The sequence below is a fragment of the Sus scrofa genome, chromosome 13 (assembly GCF_000003025.6).
Source record: "Sus scrofa isolate TJ Tabasco breed Duroc chromosome 13, Sscrofa11.1, whole genome shotgun sequence".
Classification (NCBI taxonomy): Eukaryota; Metazoa; Chordata; class Mammalia; order Artiodactyla; family Suidae; genus Sus; species Sus scrofa.
In genome coordinates, this window is record NC_010455.5 from 31156812 (window position 1) to 31180765 (window position 23954).

The window sequence follows — 23954 nt, forward strand, 5'->3', positions numbered from 1 at the left end:
GGAGGGGAGCAGGACAAATACATACAATGAATGTATTACATAGGGGAAAAAACTGGAGAAAGAGCTACCTGAAAGTCTCTAAGAACTAAGCTTACTCTGAAGCCCCTAGGTCTGCATTTCCACTAGGGCCTCAGAAAGGTCCTTGCAGGGTTCCCATCATACCCAACATTCAAACCCATCAGCAAAATTAAATCTGGATCCTTTGTACTTTAATACTATATCACCCAGACCTTCATTATGACCCTAAAAGCCCTCACCTGAATTATTACTTTCATAGCTAAATTTGTCTTCTGCCCCTACCCTTGCTCCCCTACAACCTAATCCTTACTCAGGACCCAGAGTGATCTTGCTAAACCTCAAAGTTAAGGTTTTTCTTTGTTGGCTCAGAATTCTTCCTTGGCTTAGAACAACAACAACAAAAAAACAGTCTGGGTACAGTAATCAGTGAGGCCCTAAGGGATCTGGATGCCACTCCCTACCCTCTGGTTATCTACCATTCATTCCCCAATCCACTTTGAGCCACAGTGGCCTACATTCCAAACAAGCTCCTGCCTCACTGTTGCACCAACTAATAACTCCTCTTGGAGCACTGAAAAGTCACAGTAGTAAGCTCTTTTCTAACCTTAGTGGCAGTCCCAGTGTCTCTTACTCCTTTCCTTTTTTTTCTCCTGGCATATGTTAACTACCACCCTTGACTCCAGGAGGAGTAAATTCCTAAAGGACAGAGACCATAATGTTGCTAAATGCATATGTATTGAAATACCTAAATTAAGAGACATAAGTCTAGATTTTGTGTGTAGGCCCTTGGTACGACTATGGGAATAATACTAATACTACTACATTTTCTCCAAAAACATGTTTTCAAAAGGGGCTCTAGAACTAGTCTGAGATTTTGCTAGGTCATAACTGGAAAAGTGTAGTTCTCACTGTGGCGCAATGGGATTGGTGGTGCCTTGGGAGTGCTGGGATGCAGGTTCAATCCCCAGCCTGGCACTGTGGGTTAGGGATCTGGTATTGCTACAGCTGCGGCTTAGGTCACAACTGCAGCTTGGGTCTGATCCCTGGGCCAGGACCTCCATATGCTGTGGGCCAGCCAGAAATGAAAAAAAAAAAAAAAAAAAAAAAAAACCTGGAAAAGACTGATAGACTGAAGCCTGTTTTATAACTCTAACATATTTGATATTAATAGAAAAGGAAAAACAGCTGGCTTTGGTCATAGTCAAAAGTTGCACAGCCAGCAGCAACATCTTCTTTGGACTTCAAGCATTCCCTGTGGGGCCTTGCCAGCTGGCACCCATCTCTGTGCTGCTGAACAATCCTTCAGAGAGCACTCTGCCTCTGAGATTAAACTTATGCTCTTTTATTTGGTGGAACCTAATCTGTACTGACAAATGAAGTATAATCCTACCTCTTTACAGGACCAGAGACTTGGAACAATTAAGACAGGTGTTCAACATTTGAGCAGCTATCTGAGGGAACCCTCTAGGCCCTGACAACCATCTCCTTTTCATTTACTGCCTTCACAGACACTCATAGGATACTCACAGGCTAAGTTTGGCTCTGGGCATGCAAGAATGAAAAGTTTTGCCCCAGTTCCTCTCCAACACCGTTCCTGTTAACCATCCTGCACATCACTGCTGCCTAACAAAATCCTGTTAGCCACTCAAGCCCAGAAGTCCCCTCTAACACCTTCCCTCTTAGCCAGAGATAACTTCTGCCTAGCACTTGTGTGACCTCCATTTTAGTGTCATATTCTTGTCTGAGGAGTAGTCTTTTTTTTTTTTTTTTTTTTAAGGGTAGCACTCGTGGCATATGGAGGTTCCCAGGCTAGGCATCAAATTGAATCTGTAGCCACTGGCCTACACCACAGCCACAGCAACTCATGATCTAAGCCGTGTCTGCGACCTACACCACAGTCCACAGCAACACCAGATCCTTAACCCACTGAGTGGGGCCAGAGGTCAAACCTGCGTCCTCATAGATACTAGTCAGGTTCATTTCTGCTGAGCCATGACAGGAAGTCCTTGTTTGAGTAGTCTTGTGTGCCATCCTCCTTGCTAACTCTTGATAAAACTCCCACTGAACCTGTAGGACAGCCCAGGTAACACTTAAGGGGGCCTGCCTTGAACTGAGTCTCATGCATTTCTTTTTTGTCTTCTTAGGGCTGCACCCCCGGCATATGGAAATTCCTAGGGTAGGGGTGAATCCGAGCTGTAGCTGCCAGCTTATGCCACAGCCAAAGCAATGCTGGATCCTTAAGCCACTGAGTGAGGCCAGGGATTGAACCCTCATCCTCATGGATACTAGTCGGGTTCATTACCGCTGAGCCACAATGGGAATTCCCTCATGCATTTCTATATGACCAAGCACTTGGGACAAAAACACCTAAGAGCTCTCTGAGAAATGAATGAATGAATATTAACAGCCTGAGCTGTTAGTTCCCACCCCCTCCAACACAGACACACTCTTCTCAGGATCATTCCTTTACTCCTTTTTTTCTATTGACCTACCTCAAATGCACACATTCAAAACATTTACTGTTCTCAAAAAGATGTGTGCTCACAACAGCGCTGTTCATACTCCTAGCCCAGCCCCCCTCTCCAAGACTCCTCCCCAAGAAAGCCTCGAGGTATATGTGAAGTGGTTCAGGCTGGAGGACAGTCAGGTCACAAGGACCCTGAATGTGAATGCTGCCTGCCTCGATTCACGCGTGTGAATGTCCGGGCATGAATTTGTGAATATCAGGAGGGCGAACTCCTCCAGCACAGCAAACCCTATGGGATGTCAAGAAGCTGGCACAGAGCCACCCCGGCGGTGGGGCTGGTGAGTCACCCCAGGTTAACTTGGCTCACATTGCACAAAGCACCCGCCAGGCCCACTGAGTCCTAACCGCCAGTACCTGAGCAGCAAACAGGGTGGGGCCCAGAGGCGGAGAACAAATAGGCAGACACTCAGTTGAGCGCAGTAGCGCGCTCAGATTATGTCATCCCTCCGCGCCTAAGAACTGGCAGCTGATTGGCCCCTTGGCTCCGGGGCGTGGCACAGCGGCTGAGGCAAGTGGCGGCGCGCGAGCGGTTGGTCCCCGCTCCTGGATAGAGGCCGGACTCCGTTCCTTCGGAGACTGGCCGGCGGCAGGCATGGCTGGAATACCCACGCCAGGCAGCAGGAGGCGAAGCGGACCCCCGGCACCCAATCCTGGCCCGCCGCCCAGCCCCGGGCACCCTCCGAGCAAGCGGGCCCGGGGCTTCCCAGCGGCCGCCGCTCCTGACCCCGAAGACCCTTTCGGCGCCCATGGGGATTTCACCGCCGACGACCTGGAGGAGCTGGACACCCTCGCGTCACAGGCCCTGAGCCAGTGCCCGACCACGGGTCGGGACATGTCCAGTGAGTGCGCCTCGGGGCCTTTTCCCCCGAGGATAATGCAGCCCTTGCCAGACCCCCTAGAAGACTGGGGAATCCCTCAGCGACCGCTGCCACGGTGTCTTGCACCCACATTACTCCTTCACCTTTTAAAAATACAGGAACAGCTTGATTTAAGCAGCGGTTGTGCCCGAAAAGGTCCTTTGATTTGGGGGAGAAATATATCAGGAATGTCAGACAGCCTATTTAAAATATAGAAAGCTAGGTTGACATTTTACTTTAGTTCCTATAGTTTGGACCACTAGGATCCTTGGAACATGATTACCACTGCCATCAGAACCCCCACCATTACTACCTACACATGAGGACCCATTCTTAGGACAGGTTTGAGTGGCTTTAGAACTAATGTCACGGCCAAAGCAATGCTGGATCCTTAAGCCACTGAGTGAGGCCAGGGATTGAACTCTCATCCTCATGGATACTAGTTGGGTTCGTTACGGCTGAGCCACAACTGGAATTCCCTCACGCATTTCTATGTGACGAAGCACTTGGGACAAAAACACCTAAGAGCTCTCTGAGAAATGAATGAATGAATGAGCCTGAGCTGTTAGTTCCCACCCCTTCTAACATGGGTCCTTTTCCCTTTTCCCATAAGGATAAGATGGGCTTGGAAGTAGCAAGAGGTAGAAGAGACATTCTTTTATACAACCAATAAATTGTATGAGGTGCCAAACTTTAAGAGCTGCAGACACTTAACAGTGAACAAAAGACAGAAGCCCCTTCCTTCATGGAGCTTACATTCTAGGTGGGAAATAAGTGAAGGCTTGTGGGACTTCACTGACTTCGCTTCATTCCTTGAATTCTCCCTGCTCCTTACCATATAGAAACTGCACATTGCTGTTTCTTATGCATTGAGTATTCTTTCCATCCATTCCCCATCCCCACTCACCTGCTTAATTCCTGCTTGTTCTTCAGCTCTCAGTTCAGTTATCACTTCCCTACAGAAGCACTCCAATCATTCACTTGGATCAAATCTCCTAGTATGGGCTTTCCTATATTTGTTCTTTTCTGCAGCTCTTATAACAATTGTGATTTTACATTTATTCGTGTATTTTTTACTGCCATGTAAGCTGCATGAGTGTAAGGACTGTATCCATTTTGCTCACCACTGTACCTTTCTTTTGAGGCTAAATTGTGCCTGGCATATTGTAGGTCCTCAGTAAATATTGTTGATAATAGACCTCTGAGTTCTGATCAGTGAGACCAGAGCACCTTTCAACTTTAGGTAAGACTCTTAAAAAGGGGTGGGAAGGAATTCCTGCTGTGGCGCAGTGTGTTAAGAATCCGACTGCAGTGGCTTAGGTTGCATCCCTGGCCAGGCACAGTGGGTTAAGGATTTGGAATTGCCACAGCTGTGCCATAGGCAGTCAGTCCCTGGACTGGGAACTTCCATGTGCCACCAGTGTGGCCATAAGTGGAAAAAAAAAAATTGGATGGGGAATGGGGAGAGGTTGGCAGGATCTGTTCTTTCATAAGGATTCAATTATGTTCTTATGTTGGACAATACCTATATTGCTTACTATATCTTTCTCTAATTTGCTTTCCAAAGTGATTATTTTCAGCATTGTCTGGTAAAAATGGAAAAATATTAGGTCCTGAAAAGTACATGGGAACTGTTTTTTACAGATGTTCAAAAGGTCCCCAGATTAGATGGAATGCCAAAAAATCCTACAGGGAAAAAGAGAGAAAGTGCTCCAGTTAAAGATAATTTTGAATTAGAGGTACTTCAGTTACAATACAAAGAACTTAAAGAAAAGGTAAGTGATTTAACTTGTGTTTTTTATAGTTAATTAATTCACGTATGCATATGTTATTAAAATATATATATATATATATATATAAGTTTAAGAGCCCAGACATTCCTACCATGGCATGGCAGTTAAGTATCTGGTATTGTCTTTGCAGTGGCATGGGTTCCATCCAGTGTGGCCACAGTGGCACCACAGGCCACAGCTGTGGCTCAGATTCGATTCCTGGCCTGGGAGCGTCCATATGCCCCGGATGTGACAAAAAGCAAAAAAAGAGTCCAGATTGATCCCCATGAATTGGGAGAAAGCTATGGAAAGAAAGCCAGAAAATTTTGGTGGAACTAAATCCTGAAATTCCTAACAGCCAAAGCAAGAAAGGAAACACTGTAACACTGTATACCATATCAAAAAGAGATACAAACTTGTTATAGCATTGAGATAAATTTATAGCATGTCTTAGTTAAAAAACACATCCTAATGGTTACTATTTTCATTAGCAGTTTTGTAAAAAAGCAGAAGTCCTCCATATGACCCTTTACAGTTCCCTAGAAAAACTAAGAACATAACAGGGAGGGAGTTTCCGTTGTGGTTCAACAGGTTAAGAACCCAGAAAAATGTCCTGAGGATCCCTGGCCTCAGTCAGTGGGTTAAAGATCCGGTGTTGCTGTGCCTCTGTGGTGTAGGTTGAAGATGCAGCTCTCATCCAGCATTGCTATGGCATAGGCCGGCAGCTGCACTCTGATTCAACCCCTAGCCTGGGAACTTATATATGCCCAAGGTGTGGCCATAAAAAAATTAATAATAATGAAAAAAAAGAACATAATATGAGAGTTCCCATTGTGGCACAGCAGAAACAAATCCGGCTAGTATCCATGAGGATGTGGGTTCTATCCCTGGCCTCAATCAGTAGGTCAGGGATCCAGGATTGCCAGGAGCTGTGGTGTAGGTCACAGATGTTGCTCAGATCCCACATGGCTGTGGTGTAGGCTGGCAGCTGTAGCTCCTATTTGACCCCTAGCATGTGGGTGTGGCCCTAAAAGGCAAAAAGGCAAAAAAAAAAAAATACATATATATATATATATATATATATATAAAAAAAACATGGAATTTCAGTTGGGTGAAGTATATGACCCAGATTGTTTAATATATGTTAGAGCCTACAGAACCTTCATGCGTGAGTGACAAGAATATCCTTAAGCTATCTTGCTGAATATCAGCTGTCCCAGGAATAGGCCTAGTAGATTATGGTGATGTCTGGTTGGTACAGATATATTTTGAGTACTCATTGGTCTGTTGGACATGTTTTAAATGTGTTTCTCAGAGTTTCCATCATGGCTCAGTGGTAACGAAGCCGACTAGGATCCACAAGATGCAGGTTCCATCCCTGACCTCGTTCTGTGGGATCTGGAGTTGCTCTGAGTTGTGTAGGTCACAGATGCGGCTTGGATCCCTTGTTGCTGTGCCTGTGGTATAGGCCAGCAGCTACAGCTCCAATTTGAATTTCCATATACCATGAGTGGGGTCCTAAAAAGACCAAAAAAAAAAGTAATTCTCCATCTCCCAGCTACATTTTGAAACAAGTATATATATAATTTTTCCTAACTTTTTACATGATCAATTTGGGATTTACAGATGAAGGCAATGGAAGAAGAAGTCCTCATTAAAAATGGAGAAATTAAAATTTTGCGGGACTCACTGCATCAGACAGAATCCATTCTAGAGGAACAGAGAAGGTCACATTTCCTTCTTGAGCAGGAGAAAACTCAAGCACTCAGTGACAAAGAAAAGGAATTCTCCAAAAAGGTGACCCAGAGCATTTGGTTTGCTTGTATGGATATCAGCTTTGCTTGCTCTCTGAGTTCCTTGAGAAGCAATGACAAAAGTTGCTTGTAGATCTTCCAGGAAGATTTCAAGAGTTGTCTTAAATACTTCTGTTACCAACTAATTGCATGTGCTTTTTTTCCAGGCTCTGCATGTGGTTTGGAAAGGACTTAGATGAAATTATTTTGCTGTAGTCTAAGTCACTGGCTTACACTTTACAGCAAGACTTAATTAGGGCTTTTTTTCAGAAACTCAGTTTACCTAGACCAAAAGGAACTATATTGGCTTCCTTATCTAAGTCTAGGGAAAACAGGTGTCTGTGGCCTCAAATGACCTGAGATTTGTCAGGACTCACCTTTACTCCCTGTACTATAAACAGGTTCCATCCTTAGCATAGAGGATGTGTTCTCCAGAAGCTCCTGGGTCATATTTCATAGCTCCAAAGCAGACTGAAGATTTAGGGTTCCTCATCTCCAAGTTTTAAAATTCTGAGGAAGGGAGTTCCCATTGTGGCTCAATGGTAACGAACCCAACTAGCATCCATGAAGACGTGAGTTTGATCCCTGGCCTCGCTCAGTGGGTTAAGGATCCAGCATTGCCATAAGCTGTGGTGTAGGTTGCAGATGCAGCTTGGATCTAGTGTTGCTGTGGCTGTGGTGTAGGCCGGCAGCTACAGCTCCGATTTGACCCCTAGCCTGGGAACCTCCATATGCTGCACCTGTGGCCTAAAAAGAAAATCGGTCAAATTCTGAGAAAGGCTCTCACTGGTCTATCCTGAGTTAGCTGCCTGTCCCTGAACTAGTCATTGTAACCAAAGAGATAGTAGCTTCCATTCAAATCAGGTGTTAAGAGGTAGGAAAATGGTATTTCTTAAGGGAGGAAGATAATGCTCTGGTGAGAAAAACAGTGGGTATCCAGTACCACCCATAGTTTCCTTTCCTTTAGCACTTCCTAAGGCTTCAATCTCAATGACATGGGGTCCTAGCCTACCACGACTTCATTCAGCTAACTTAGCAGACGTTGAAGCACTAACCTGAGCCCAGCACTAACAGCAGTAATTGGCTTTCCATATACATGATGAAGAGCAAGGGATTTGCAGTCAGACAAACCAGAGTTTGATTCCAGGCTTTATCACATTCAAGTGGTGACCTTAGGGTAATGATTTATGCTCTCTGACTCATTTCTTTAATCTGTTCCAGGAAATAACCAGAAGGGTTGCTCTGAGACTTAAATGGTCTTGCACTGGTGCCTGGTGCTCTGCCTGGCATGAAGTATGCTGAGGAAATGGCAACAGTTACTGCTGGCCAGAGCAGCAGGTCTCCCCACACTGCACAGGGTTTTGGTAAAACTCTTCCAAATATTCAGCCCAGACTTTCAGGAAGATCTGGATTGTACTCCACCATGTTCACTAAAAGGTCTACATGTTTACCATGAGATATGCACCTTGTCAAGCTATGTGCTAGACATTTTATATTCATTATTCTTTCTTAATCCCCCCAACAATGAAGATAGGTATCAAAAAAATGGAAGGTCAGAGAGTCTGAATAAATTGTGTTTGAACCCTCACAAACTACCTAGCAATAGTTCAGGGCAAAAGATCATTCTAGAATACCATGCTGTCTGAGGAAGAAGACTGAAGCTTGATAATTTAGGACATTTATGTCACAGCAGACCATTATACAATTTCTCAATGTGTTTTGCCTTTACTAGCTTGTTGAAGCCCAGAGATGCTTCTGTGTATGTGATGGGAACGCTACAGATATGCTTCCTTTGCCTTCCAGCTCCAGTCATTGCAGTCTGAGCTCCAGTTTAAAGATGCAGAGATGAATGAATTAAGGACAAAGCTTCAAAGCAGTGAACGAGCAAATAAACTAGCTGCTCCCTCCATTTCCCATGCCAGGTAACAGTGGTGCTGGAGGGAGTGTTCAGTTTTGCATCATTCAGTAAAAATCTGAATAACATTGTCACACTAGATCTAAATGAAGGCCATTCAGACTCTGCCACTGGGGCAGAGATGCTCTTCCCCAAGGCCTCAAAGGTGGTCTGGATGAGACTGGAAAGCTTTGGGGCATAATGGCATAAAGGCTCCACTCTCTAGATGCGCTTCCTCCTTGTAGGAGCTTATAAACACAACTCCTCGGGATGAGAAAAGGCTGGAAAGATGATCTCCAAACTTCTGGAGTGGACCAGTCCTCATTTTTATGTAATTTGTTTCAAATAAGTGATTTTACCCCAATCATAGATGTATTTCTTTGCTTTTTCTTTTCTTTTTTCCTTTTTAGAGCTGTACCTGCAGCATATGGAAGTTCCTAGGCTAGGGGTCAAATGGGAGCCCGTAGCTGCTGGCCTACACCACAGCCACAGCAACACAGGATCTGAGCCAGGACTGCGACCTACACTGTAGCTCATGGCAACACTGGATCCTTAACCCACTGAGTGAGGCCAGGGATCAAACCTGCATCCTCATGGCTGCTAGTCAGATTCGTTCCTGCTGAGCCACAATGGGTACACCTGTAGATGTATTTCAGTCCCAACTGCTTGGAATATTCTTTCTCATTTATTTCCCTGGGACCTTTGTCCAACACTCCCCACCTTTGCTGCAGATGTGATCAGCTTGTTAATGGTCTGTCCTGTCCCCTGACAGAGAAATCTGTCACTCTGTATCAGCCTTGATATTTGAATAATGTGGGTTGTCTTTTTCTGGTATTGAATATTCTGCTGCTTTTGCTTATAATGGGTTTGAAATTGAACTCTTCTTGCTTTGCAAAGTCCAGGTAAGACAGGAGAGCAGAAGGGGTCTAGCCACACCTCTTCACACACCACTAACAGGTGGGCCTCAGCATTGCTTGATCTGATCAATGGGTTAAGACTGCTTCTCTAACAAAGACACTGGCACCAAGAACTGGTTCAGTTTTCAAGTTGCAAGACACAACACACCTTTTACTAGACCCTCTTTCTACTGAAAAATCTTTGAATTCAGCACCTCACTATTAAAGAAAGGGTTGCTCCAGCAGGTTAAGGATCTAGCATCATCACTGCTTGGATCGCTATCGTGGTATGGGTTCAGTCCCTAGCTTGGGAACTTCCACATACTGCAGGGGCAGCCAACATAAATAAATAAATGAATTACAAGGCTGTACTGCACAACACAGGGAATATAGCCAATATTTTATAATAACCAAAAAAATGGAGTATAACTTTTAAAAATTGTGAATCACTATATTATAAACCTGTAACTAATATTGTATAGCAAATACATTTCAGTTTAAAAAAAAGAAAAAGAAAAAAAACAGGTTTTTCCAAATTGAAAATGTTTTTTGGTGGAACTGGGAATAGTAATGGAATTATGGCCAGTAATCTTGGATGATTAGAAGAACGGAGAAATAAATGAAAGATTTTTTTCAACAATTTGGATCAAAATGCATTGAATTTTGCACTACTGTCCTGTCAAAGAATGACTAATGTATAATAGATAAAACATTTAGTCGAATCACCAAGAAATGAAAAGTTCAAAGTTTGTTAGTCTTATAACCAAATATTTAAATGGTGTTAAGCAGAATCATTATTTTGCTTTCATAGTTATCTTTTTCCAGTCCTAGGAAAAGCCCTTCTGTGGTTATAAAGCCAGAAGCATCTCCACAATTTGGGAAACCATCTTTCCCTACAAAGGAGTCTTTTAGTGCTAACATGTCCCTTTCCCACCCCTGCCAGACAGAGCCAGAATACAAGTCCCTGACGGGCAGAGAGGGTAAGTCAGTCTATCCATCATCTGTTGCTCTGTATCCTCAGACTATTTCAGGTTGTGGCTTGAAACAATGAATATTTATTTCTCATTTCTTTGCATCAGCAATTCTAACAGCACAGTGGGGATGGCTCATCAGCAGGAGGTGAAGCTTCTAGTTCAAGGTGGCTCACTTACATGTCTGGGAGTGGAACTCCTCTCCACATGTGAGCCTCTGCACAGGTCTAGTTTGCTGACCTCATAACCTTGAAGATGGCTTACTTAAGAGCTAGCAGGAGTTCCTGTTGTGGCGCAGCGGAAACAAATCCAACTAGGAATCATGAGGTTGTGGGTTCAATCCCCGGCCTCGCTCAGTGGGTTAAGGATCCGGCGTTGCTATGAGCTGTGGTGTAGGTCATGGACACGGCTCAGATCTAGTGTTGCTGTGGCTATGGCGTAGGTCAGCAGCTCCAGTTTGACCCCTAGCCTGGGAACCTCCATATGCCGAAAGTATTGCCCTAAAAAGCAAAAAAAAAACCCAAAAACTAGCAAACTCAGCTGAGTAGACGCTATTTCCCCCCCCCCTTTTTTTTTTGTCTCTTTAGGGTAGCACCCCAGGCATATGGAAGCTCCCAGGCTAGGGGTCCATTCAGAGCCATAGCCACTGGCCATAACAATGTAGAATGCAAGGCCTCATCTGCAACCTACACCACAGCTCATAGCAACGCCGGATCCTTAACCCACTGAGCAAGGCCAGGGATCGAACCCATGGCCTCATGGATATTAGTCAGGGTTAGTCACCACTGACCCACAATGGGAACTCCAAAGCTATCCTTTTTTTTTTTTTTTTTTTTTTTTTTTTTGCTTTTTAAGCCCACACATGTGGCATATGGAGCTTCCTGGCTAGGGGTTGGAGCTACAGCTGCTGGCCTACGCCACAACACAGCAACACAGTATCCAAGCCGCGTCCGTGACCTACACACCACAGCTCCCAGCATTGCTGGATCCTTAACCCACTGAGCGAGGTCAGAGATGGAACCCTCAACCTCATGGTTCCTAGTCAGATTCGTTTCTACTGCACCATGATGGGAACTCCTCCAAAGCCATTGTTTTTACAGCCTTGCCTTAGAAGTCACATTCTATTTGTCAGAAGTGCGTCACTCAATCTGGGTTGTGTTCAAAGAGAAGGAAACTAGGCTACATCCTTTGAATAGAAGTATGTCAAAGAATTTGCAGGCATACTTTTAAATCTCCACAAGCAGCATCCGTTGACATGCCAGAAACACAGCTAGTGTGCAGGAATATATGTTCCCTTCATAGCCCAGCCTTGAGTTTATACAGCTTTGTCCAGGCTGAGGGAATGCTACTGCTTTCTAGAAAATCTAGCATTGGTACGTTTTCACTCTGAAACTGTGCCATACCAGTTTATTTGGGAATTCAGATGCATTGCCTCTCCTACGGCCATCAGCCCTTTGAAGTCACTGACATCATGCCACCCGAGAGAACCCAAGCTACTCATGTTTTTTGGCATCTATCAACTCCAAGAGGGTTATAGGGTCATGTTATGAACAGGCAGTAGAGCCCACCAGACTGGCTTCCTGGCTTGTATGATTTGGACAGTTCTCTTAATCTTGGTGTCTCAGTTTTCCCAAATATAAAACAGCCAATGATAACACCTCACGGTAGCATTGCTGTGAGGAAAAAGTGAGCTGGCATGTATAAAACTCTTAGAACAGTGTCTGGCACATAATAAGAACCATATAAATGTTAGGGTTACTGCTTTTATGTTATTGCTTGATTTTGAAGTAGGGTAAACAATTGAATTTTCTTTCCTTTCCTTTCTTTTCCTTATGCAAGTTCCTGTTTTATGTGAGGAAGGCAAAGATGTGAAGGTTCTTGAGTTGCTTTGGCTCTTGTTTTGATTCAAAGTTGAAGAAGTAGAACAATGTATGTTTTAAACTCATTAAATTTAACAGTTTTCTGATAAACTTGTGCTTTTGTGCTCAAGTTTTGATTCACATTTTATCTAGTTTCAGAGAATAAGGCCCACAGCCTGGCAGATGACCCCATAAAGCAAGAAGAGTCTCAGAAAAGTCTTACTGATAGCTGGATGCAGAGCTCAAACACTCAAGGTACCAGAATCCTTGCTGCTTCTGCAGGAGGCCTGCATGGATCCCATCATCCTCTCTGATACTGCAGTGGAATTGCCTAGGAAACTGCCCCAGGCTCTGAGAACCAGCACCCCAGGCGGTGCTTTAGAGGGTCCAGGGAAGTAGTAGTCTGTGACTTAAGCAGAAAACTACAAAATGGAAGGGGCCATGATCAAGGATGCCCCAGAGCCTTCACCACCCACGGGCATCTCAAGGGGGCTTAGTGGCAGTTTAGAGGACAGTTGGCATTCCCATATCAGAACCTTCTATAGTCACCTTGTCTTCTACAGGTTCCATTTTGATAAACCTTCTCCTGAAGCAGCCTTTGATCCCAGGGTCATCCCTAGGTCTCTGCCACCTCCTGAGCAGTTGTTCTGAGGCTCCTGCTGGTACCCTGTTGCAGCTCCCAGGGCTTGGCAGGTAAGCATAAGGCTCCTAAAAAGCTTGTTTAGGAAAGAGTTTCCAGGAGTTCCCATCGTGGCGCAGTGGTTAACGAATCCGACTAGGAACCATGAGGTTGCGGGTTCGATCCCTGCCCTTGCTCAGCGGGTTAACGATGCGGCGTTGCCGTGAGCTGTGGTGTAGGTTGCAGACGCGGCTCGGATCCCACGTTGCTGTGGCTCTGGCGTAGGCCGGTGGCTACAGCTCCGATTAGACCCCCTAGCCTGGGAACCTCCATATGCTGCGGGAGCGGACCAAGAAATAGCAAAAAAAAGACAAAAAAAAAAAAAAAAGGAAAGCGTTTCCAGGAAGCAAGTCTCTATCTGGTCCTGACCAGCCTAGGAAGTATTCTCTGGGGAAGGAAACTAGAGAATTTAGCAGGCAGGTTGTTCAGGGCCCTTGACCTTATTTCCCTCTCACACTTGTGTGTTTTCTTTTGTATCTGTTGCTAGTACCTTGACTGGAATCTCAAGCCTGAGGACCACAGGTTCTCGTGATGGGTCATTTCCCCTCTCGGCCCTGAGAGAAGCACAGAACCTGGCACTTACTGGGCTGAATCTGGTGTCCAGGAATGAAGGCTTCTGTGACAGAGATCCAGCAGAGGCAGGCAGAAGAGCCTTCCCACTCTGCCAGCTTCCTGGAGCTGTGCATCTCCTCCCCCTGGTACAGTTCTTTATTGGCTTACATTGCCAGGCTCTGCAGGATTTGGCAGTAGCGAAGAGAAGCGGAGTGCCTGGGGACTCACCAACACATCCCTCCTGCGTGAGCTCTGGGGTAGAGGCCAGCCCTGAGGACTCACTTTGCAACCTGGAAGGCTTCTCTGTGGCCTCACTTAGTGTCCTTCAGCACCTCGTGTGCCACAGCGGAGCAGTCGTCTGCCTGTTACTGTCAGGAGCGGGCACAGATTCTGCCGTAAAAGAAGAAGACCAGAGTCTGGTTCATGGACATGGCCACAGGGATGTGACCTCAGTGCCAGCAGGGCTTGCCGATGACCAAGACCAGCATCCACTATTGAAGATGCTTCTTCAACTCTTGGCTTTCTCTTCAGCAGCAGCAGGTCACCTTCAAGCCAGTGTCCTCAGCCAGTGCCTTAAGGTTTTGGTGAAATTAGCTGAAAATGCTTCGTTTGATTTCTTGCCCAGGTATAACACAGCATTGGAGTCATGATTCCTTGTGGGTCTTACCTGGCCTCCTGAGGTCTATCCTGTGGCCCCTGTACTTGCTCCCATCTTGACTCGTCCATACTGCTCAGCTCTAAGCCTTAGTTTTAGGTTCTGAGGCTTAGCTCAGGGAGTTCTGAAGTGATGGGAAGTGGAGCCAGGTGTTAGAAGACCCAAGGAAGTGGTTTATTTGGCTTAATTCTGCCTCTGGACCTCAGGTAAGCAAAAGACACATGTGATAAAAGGCCATTAGTCACTGTGGAGGAGTGTCTTGCCAAGACAGACATAAGCGGAACTAAAAGACCTTTGAAGCTGGGACATGGATGGGGTAAACACCACATATCACAACCATATCGAAGTTTAGTTTGGTGGGCTCTCCTGAGGAAGCAGAGGGTATGCAGAGGGCCTGCAGCTACAAGCTGACCTTGCTGGGAAGCTGTCCATCATCATGAGCCACACGCTACTTGCTCCTCTTAAGGTCTGTTGGAAGTGGTAGTACAGTGAACATAGCTCGGAACATTATTGTCATAAATTCCTACTTTTGGATTCCAGATCTTCAACACTGGGAAGGTAAACACCCCCCACCAGTTTCCTCATCTTATAATTCGACTTCTAGATCCTGGTTTCCATATGAATATATTTGGGCTTGCCTGGTCCATCCTAAAGGTGGTGCTCAGAGCTGGACACTGTACTGCAGAGTGTAGTCTAGACAGCGTGTAAGCGCAGAACCATCACCCGGGTGCCTGGCAGGAGCCCAGCTCATAATGGCTGGTTGCTTCTTTTTTTTTTTTTTTTTTTTTAATTTAACTTTTTTTTTTAAGTCTTGGCTTTCATTTTTAAAAATTCTAAGTGCTTTACAATTTCCAGATGTTTCATACACATGATTTCATATAATCCCATAATAACCCTTTTTAAAAATCCCTTATCCCTATATTGCGCTTTCCCCCTTCCCTCTCCCCACTGGTAACCACTAGTTTGTTCTCTATATCTGTGAGTCTGCTTCTTTTTGGTCATATTCACTAGTCTGCTGAGTTTTTTAGATTCTACATGTAAGTGATATCATACAGTATTTGTCTTTCTCTGACATATTTCAGTTAACATAATGCCCTTCAAATCCATCAATGTTGCTGCAAATGGCAAAAATTTGTTCCTTTTTATGGCTGGTTAATATTCAATTGTGTACCTATATACAACATCTTCTTTATCCATTCATTTGTTAATGGACACTTAGGTTGCTTCTACAGCTTGGCAATTGTAGAAGGTTGCTGTGAACAAGTATCTTTTCAAATTAGTGTTTTTCTTTTTTTTTTGGATATATATCCAGGAGTGAAACTGCTACATTTTTTTTTTTTTTTTTTTGAGAACGCTTTATACTGTTCCACATTGGCTGCACAAATTTATATTCCCACCAACAGTGTAGGAGAGTTTCTTTTTCTCCACATCTTCACCAACATTTGTTACTTGTGCTCCTTTTAATGATAGCCATTCTAACCTGTGTGAGGTAATATCTCATTATGATACTGATTTGCATTTCCCTAATGATTAGCAGTGTTGAGCATATTTGCATGTACCAGTTAGCCATCTGGATATCCTCTTTCAAAAACGGTCTATTCAGTAGTTCCCACTGTGGCTCCAAGGTTTAAGAACCGATGCTGTCTCTGTATGAATGTGGGTTCTATCCTTGGCCTTGATCAGTGGGTTATGGATATGGCATTGTTGCAAGGTGCAGCATCCTTTGAAGATCTGGTGTTGCCGTGGCTGTGGCCGAGGCCTGCAGCTACAGCTACAATTTAGTTTTTTGTTTGTTTGTTTTTTGGGGTTTTTTTTTTTTTTGTCTTTTTGAGGGCTGCACCTGTGGCATATGGAGATTCCCAGGCTAGGGGTCTAATCAGAGCTGTAGCTGCCAGCCTACACCAGAGCCACAGCAACGCCAGATCCAAGCTGAATCTTTGACCTACACCGCAGCTCACGGCAATGCCAGATCTTTACCCACTGAGCAAGGCCAGGGATCGAACCCACAACCTCATGGTTCCTAGTCGTATTCGTTTCTGCTGTGCCACAACGGGAACTCCTATAGCTGCAATTTGAACCCTGGCCCAGGAACTTCCATATGCAGCCATTTTTTTAAAAAAAAGGTATATTCAGTTTGCCCATTTTTTTAATCAGGTTTTTTGTTTCATGTTGTTTTGTATGAGCTGTTTATATATGTTGGGTATTAACCCCTTATCAGACATAGCATTTGCAATTAGCTTCTCCCATTCAGTAGGTTGTTTTTTCATTTTGTTGATGGTTTTCTTTCCTGTGCAAAAGCTTTTAAGTTTAATTAGGTCCCATATGTTTATTTTTGCTTCTGTTTCCTTTGATTGAAGAGATGGATTCAAAAAAATATTGGAGGAGTTCCCTTCATGGCTCAGCAGTTAACAAATTTGACTAGAATCCATGAGGATGCAGGTTTGATCCCTGGCCTCACTCAGTGAGCTAAATATCCAGAGTTGCTGTGAGCTGTGGTATAGGCCCTGTGTTGATCCCCATGGCTCGGATCCCATGTTGCTGTGGCTGTGGTGTAGGCGGTCAGCTACAGCTCCAATTAGACCCCTAGCCTGGGAATTTCCACATACTGTGGGTGGGGCCCTAAAAGAAGAAAAAAAAAATTTGGAGCAGTTTATGTCAAAGCATGTTTTCCCTAGTTTTCCTCCAGGAGTTTTATAGTATCCAGTCTTACATTTAGGTTTTTAATGCATTTTAAATTTATTTTTGTGTGTGGTGTTGGAGAATATTCTAATTACATTTTTTGACAGGTAGCTGTCCAGTTTTCTCAGCACCACTTTCTGAAGAGTGTCTTTCCTCCACTGTACATTCTTGCCTCTTTTGTTGTAGGTTAGTTGACCGTAGGTGCATGACTTTATTTCTGGGCTTTCTATCCTGTTCCATTGATGTATATGTCTATTTTTGTGCCAGTACCATACTGTTTTGATTAATGTAGCTTTGTAGTATACTCTAAAGTCAGGGAGCCTGATTCCTCCAACTCCGTTTTTCTTTCTCAAGATTCCCTTGGCTCTTTGAGTTCTATTGTATTTCCATTAAATTAAAAAAAAAGTTTCTAGTTCTGTGAAAAATGCCTTTGTTAATAGGGATTGCATTGAATCTGTGAATAAGTTTGGGTAGTAATTTTGACAATATTGATTCTTCGAATCCAAGAACATGGTATATCTTTCCATCTGTCTGTGTCACCTTCAGTTTCTTTCATCAGCATCTTATACTTTTCAGAGTACAAGTCTTTCGCCTCTGTAGGTAGGTCTATCCCTACGTATTTCATGCTTTTTTATGTAATGGTAAGTGGGGTTTTTCCTTAGCTTCTCTTTCTGATCTTTCATTGTTAGTGAATAGAAATGCACCAGATTTCTGTATATTAATTTTGTATCCTACAGCTTTACTGAATTCATTGATGAGATTGAATAGTTTTCTATAAGCATCTTTAGGATTTTCTATGTATAGCACCATGTTCTCTGCAAACAGTGACAGTTTTACTTCTTTTCCAATTTGGATTCCTTTTCTTTTTCCTCTGTGACTGCCATGACTAGGTCTTCCAAAATTATGTTGAATAAAAGTGTGAGGGTGAACATCCTTGTCTTGTTCCTGATCTTAGAAGAAATGCTTTCAGTTTTTCACCATTGAGTTTGTTAGTTATGGGTTTGTCATATATGGCCTTTATTATGTTGAGGTAGGTTCCCGCTCTGCCCATTTTCTGGAGAGGTTTTATCATAAATGGGTGTGGAGTTTTGTCAAAAGCTTTTGCTGCATGTTGAGATGACCGTATGGTTTTTATTCTTCAATTTGTTAGTGTGGTATATCACACTGATTGATTTATGGATACTGAAGAATCCTTGCATCCCTAGGATAAATCCCACTTGATTATAGTGTATGGTCCTTTTAATGAATTGTTGGATTAGGTTTGAGGATTTTTGCATTGATGTTCATCAATGATATTGGCCTATAATTTTCTTTTTTTGTAGTATTTTTGTCTGGTTTTGGTCTTGGGGTGACGGTGGTCTCATACAATGAATTTGTAAGTGTTCCTTCCTCTACAATTTTTTGGAATAGTTTCAGAAGATGTACATGTTAACTCTTCTCTAAATGTTTGATAGAATCCACTGTGAAAGCCATCTGGTCCTGGACTTTTGTTGGGAGTTTTTTTTCTTTTTTAAAATATATATTTTTTTCTTTTTAGGGCCACACCTGTGGCATTTGGAAGTTCCTGGGCTAGGGGTCAAATTGGAGTTGCGAGCTGCAGCTGCCACCCTACACCACAGCCACAGCTACACCGGATGCAAGCCACATCTGCAATCTACACACAGCTTGCAGCAATGCCTGATCCTTAGCAAAATGAGTGAGGCCAGGGTTCAAACCCCTACCCTCACAGAGACTGTGTTGGGTACTTAACCCGCTGAGCCACAAAGGGAACTCCTGCTGGGAGTTTCTTAATCACAGATTCAATTTCAGTACTTGCCTTTGTATGCCAGCAGTACACTCCCCTCTTGTTACCCAGGGGCCAGGGACCAGCTAGTCCCAGGGTAGGTTCTGACCTGTTTGCAGACTCAGTTCTGCAGGATGCAGGATCATATTTTCTTGTTTAGAGTGTCTGCCTCCAGGTGAGTGAAGCTTATCTAGAGGCTTGTGCAGGCTTCCCCATGGGAGTGCAGCTCCTGATGGGTGGAGCTGGGTCTTGGCCCTCAGGTGGGGCAGGGCTTTGTCAAGGGGTGTGTCTAGAGGTGGCTGTGGGCCCAGGAAGTCTTTTTTTTTTTTTTTTGGCTACCCTGAGGCATACGAAGTTCCCAGACCAAGGACCAGATCTGAGCAACAGTGGTGACCAATACCGCAGTTGCAGCAATCTGGATCCTTTAACCCACTGTGCAGGGCCAGGGATCAAATCTGTGTCCTGGCACTGGAGAGACACCACCAACCCCATTGCACCACAGTGGGAACTCCTCAGAAAGTCTTTAGGCAGCCTGTCTACTAATGGGTGGGGCTGCATTCCCAGGCGGTGGGTTGGCTAGCCTCATAAGATCCAGCCATAGCCAAGGCTCCATCACTGCTGAAGCCTGGCTCATTCTTTGGTGGTATCCCAGGACATTTCTCTCACACCCAAGTTAAGACCTGCCTCCTATTTGGGAGCAGAGCCTCCCAGGAGCAATATGGAGGCCAGGCACCCCAGGTCCAAGGAGGCATCCTGAAATACAAATGCTGGACAGCACTGTCAGCTAAGGACCTGTCATCTCCAAGCCACAGCAGTCCTGCAGTGGAGGGTGGTACCCACTTGGTCACATAAAATGAGTATCCGCAAGTAGGCTGCCATTTGAACCCAGATCTTTCTGAATCAAGTTTTCTCTTTGCACTGGCCTCTTGGAAGTTCCTGTTAACCTCCAGTAAAAAGTGAGGGTGAGTTATGGGAGTGGGTCGGAGGTGTCACATCTCTCTGGGCCCGTTTCAGGTTCCAGTGCGTGTTCCGGGTGCTGCCCCAGTGCCTGCGCCCAGAGACACCCCTGCCTGGTGTGCTACTGACTGTTGAGCTCCTGTCCCTCCTGGCGGACCATGAGAAGCTCGCCCCTCAGCTCTGTTCCCACTCAGGTAAAAGTAGGCCTGGGGTGTACGTCTAGGCTGCTCCTGCAAGTTGCAGTGAAGGGTGGTGGCAGGGACAGGTCAGGGGCCTCCTGAGGGCTTCTGCAGCTTGTACCCAGGTGCTGGGTAGGGAGGGGAACCCTGAATGACAGGTGGGACATCCTTTCCAGAAGGCTGCCTCCTCCTCCTCCTGTACATGTACATCACGTCAAGGCCTGACAAAGCAGCCTCGGAGACACAGTGGCTTCAGCTGGAACAAGAGGTAAAACTACTAGAGCCCCTTCTGTGGCCTGCTCACCACCCCACTCCAGAGCCACTTTTCCTCCTTCTGGGAACAAAGGGAGCTTTAATTCATTTTGGTAATGAGTTCAGCCACTAACAAGGTAAACTCACTTGGGGAGCTCCATACAACACAGATCCAGTACAGGCGGACTTCTGGGGATCCTGGGACTTAGCAGGGTTGCCTGATAACTGATGCTCCCCTGGTTTGGGGGCCTGGTGGCTGGAGGTAGCCTGGAACGAGGTGGGTCACTGGTGAGACACAGGTGTTGGCAAGCCTCTCCTGGGAAGGCCTCACAATACTACCACCTCTAGGATCCTTAGTGCAGAGGAGCAGTTGCTGAGACAACCGGAGCTCTTAGAGAAGCTTGAGAAAGCTCTCACTGACCAAGGTCCTGTTCTGCCATGGATGGAACAGAATCTCTTCCTGTTCTAGGCCGTGTGGCTCCTGGCTAAGCTTGGTGTCCAGAGCCCCTCTTCCCCAGTTACCGGCTCCAGCTGTCAGTGCAACGTGGAGGTGAGTGCCAGGGACAAGCAGGGGCAACAGCGGTTGGCTCTGTTGGTGGGTGAGGGGGCCCCGCGCAAGGATCTGTGCTCTTCCCCAGGATTAGAGCACCGCTCAGAACCTTCCTCACCTGGGGGGCAAGGAAAGGGGCTGCCCAGCTGAGCAGGTTGTTAGGGCACAGCGACCAGAAGGCCTGACCTCAGCCTGCCCCTGTCCCAGGTGGTCAGAGCACTCACCGTGATGCTGCACAGACAGTGGCTGACGGTGCAGAGGGCGGGGGCGCTCCCGAGGACTGACCAGCAGAAGCGGACAGTGCGGTGTCTGCGGGACACAGTGCTGCTGCTGCACAGCCTGTCCCAGAAGGACAAGCTCTTCACTGTGCACTGCGTGGAGGTCCTGCATCAGTACGACCAGGTGATGCCAGGGGTCAGCTTGCTGATTCGAGGGCTTCCTGACGTGACAGACTGTGAAGGTGAGCCGGCAAGACGGCCCCTCCCTGCCCAGCCCACGTTTGGGGTTTGCCCTGGAGTCTATGGGCAGGTCAGCCCTCCCCACCTTAGGTCAGCAGCCCTCCGTGCTCACGGCCTTTGCCAGCACTGGGGCCATTCTTGTCTTCCTGCTCCGGTTCTTCTCTGAGTATTATCAGCCTGCCTTTTGCTCCTATCTGTTGAATCAGCCTGGCAGAACCACGGTTTTTCCAGAAACATCCCTGTCTGAATTGCCTTTGTATCACTTTGCTTGCAGTAGCTGAGGGAGCAAGGCCTGGGCATGGAAGGGACTGGTTAGTTCCTGTGGGCCTGGGTGTGGGAGGAGAGGTGGACTTGCTGCAGTCCCAGCGCCTTTAGGCCTTGGCCACAGAACCTTCTTCTCTTTTGGCTCAGAGGCAGCCCTGGATGACCTCTGCGCCACAGAGCCCGATGTGGACGACCCTGAGATGGACTGTGGCTGAGGCCGGGTGAACATCGAGCCACATGGTGGCACCAGCGCCACTCATTTCCTTACCTCATCCACTGATTAAAAGCAGTGACTGGCTGTTTGAGAACATACCAGCCTTTGTTTCCTGAGTCTGATGTGTGTCAGCTGATTGGGAGGGACAGAGTAGGAGCGGGATCCAAGGAAACTGGGATCCTTCTTACTGTCCCTGGAGGGAGCTGAGATCCAGCCCCTTGGTGATGAATCTGCTCTGAGGAAGCAGCCCTGCTCTGCCCTGCCTGTGGAATTGCCCTGAGTCATCGCATTGGGCTGAGGCCATGGTTAGAAACCATTGTGTGGCAGAGAAGGAGGCAGCCCTTCAGCCCAGGCCTAAACCAGGGAGGCCTGGGAAAGTGGGGCCAAGGGGTGGGTACAAACGCCATGGCAGGGGCTCCCGGCAGGCTTGAGTCCTGGAGCTCGCCTTCCCGGATAGCCCTGTCCCCTGCTGTCCAGGGGTCCTGGTGCACTGTGCCAGACAGAGATCTGAGAAGGCCTTTGAGGCAGTACTGTGGGTGCCTGGGGAGGGAACGGGTGTTGGCAAGAGGGACAGCCCAGCAGGCTGACGAGCAGGGGCGGGCTTTGCTCACACCAGCTCCTGGGCGGGCTCAGGCCCAGTTTCACTTCCCGCCACTGCTGCCAGCAGCAAGAACCAGCCAGAGAGCATTCACCCTGAGTCATTGCTGCCTGCCTGCTGTTCGGTGAGGACCCCCAAGGGGATGGGGTAGGGTGGGAGGGCTGTGGGTACCTGCTCCCCCACACACACCAGGCTAAGTGGGTTCTAGGGGAGGAGCCAAACCTTCCCCTGATCAGATAGCTGAGTATGCTGATCCCACAAAGGAAGCCACCGCACCTTCTCTGGCTTCCTGCCCACCCACCCCCTACCCTCCTTTCCTCTTATCACTGGGCACTCACCCTCCCCACCCCCACCCCATGCTCCTCCCCAGGCTCAGCGCCAGATACCTACCATGGGCTCGCAGGCCCTGCCCCAGGCTCCCGTGCAGACCCTCATCTTCTTGGACCTGGAGGCCACTGGCCTGCCCTTCTCCCAGCCCAAGGTCACGGAGCTATGCCTGCTAGCTGTCCATAGATGTGCCCTGGAGAGCCTTCCCATCCCACAGGGGCCTTCTCCCACGGTGCCACCGCCACCTCGGGTGCTGGACAAGCTCTCCCTGTGCGTGGCTCCAGGGAAGGCCTGCAGCCCTGCAGCCAGCGAGATCACTGGCCTGAGCACAGCTGTACTGGCTGCACATGGGCGTCAGTACTTCGATGCCAACCTGGCCAATCTCCTCCGAGCCTTCCTGCAGCGCCAGCCACAGCCCTCGTGCCTCGTGGCACACAACGGTGACCGCTACGACTTCCCCCTGCTCCAGGCAGAGCTGGCCATGCTGGGCCTTGCCAGTGCTTTGGATGACACCTTCTGTGTGGATAGTATTGCAGCCTTGAAGGCCCTGGAGCAAGCTGACGGCTCCTCGGAGCACGGCCCAAGGAAGAGCTACAGTCTGGGCAGCATCTATACACGCCTGTATGGCCAGGCTCCACCAGACTCACACACGGCTGAGGGTGATGTCCTAGCCCTGCTCAGCATCTGTCAGTGGAGGCCACGGGCCTTGCTACGGTGGGTAGATGTTCATGCCAGGCCTTTCAGCACCGTCAAGCCGATGTACGTGGTCACAGCCTCTACTGGAACCAACCCAAGGCCATCTGCTGCCAAGGCCACTGTACTCCTGGCCAAAGCCAGGAACACCAGCCCCAACCTTGGTGGGGACAGAAGCCCCAAGCCCCTTTCTCCAATGAAGAGCCCTGGAACCCCACCCAGGGAGGGACTGCTGGCCCCACTGGGCCTGCTGGCCTTCCTGACCTTGGCAGTAGCCACACTGTATGGGCTGTCCATAGCCATACCTGGGCATTAGGCCAAGGAAGGGCTGACTAATAAAGACCCTCTCACAGCGCTGAGTGATCACTCACCTCTATGCTCCGTGGCAGCCTTAGAGCCTCCTGCACTTCTGCCCACACTCAGAGACCTGGGGCCAGGACACAGAAAGTGGCAGTCCTTGTTATCACCCTTCATAGCAGGATGATGAGACGTCTGAGCCCAATAAAAGTGAGGGAAATGAACTCCAA

At 47.0% G+C, this 23954-nt stretch overlaps 2 protein-coding genes across 3 annotated transcripts; both read left to right on the plus strand.

Annotated features, from left to right (window-relative positions):
* On the plus strand, nt 3038–21905 carry ATRIP (ATR interacting protein). Its single transcript, XM_005669525.3, has 13 exons — nt 3038–3384; nt 5047–5177; nt 6801–6971; nt 8771–8889; nt 10583–10737; nt 12741–12842; nt 13151–13280; nt 13754–14443; nt 19950–20086; nt 20248–20339; nt 20793–20873; nt 21081–21333; nt 21743–21905. Exons 1-13 carry the CDS (start codon nt 3138–3140, stop codon nt 21808–21810), a joined length of 2376 nt encoding a protein of 791 aa, XP_005669582.3. The 5' UTR covers nt 3038–3137; the 3' UTR covers nt 21811–21905.
* Nucleotides 20793–23953, plus strand: TREX1 (three prime repair exonuclease 1). 2 transcript variants are annotated; one of them, XM_021070629.1, is made up of 2 exons: nt 20793–20873; nt 21081–23953. In XM_021070629.1, the coding sequence occupies exon 2, from the start codon at nt 22799–22801 to the stop codon at nt 23741–23743; it is 945 nt and encodes a 314-aa protein (XP_020926288.1). In that variant the 5' UTR covers nt 20793–20873; nt 21081–22798; the 3' UTR covers nt 23744–23953. The 2 variants fall into 2 exon arrangements, with proteins under 2 accessions (XP_020926288.1, XP_020926287.1); XM_021070628.1 differs by lacking the exon at nt 20793–20873 and having other exon boundaries at nt 22426–22531; nt 22778–23953.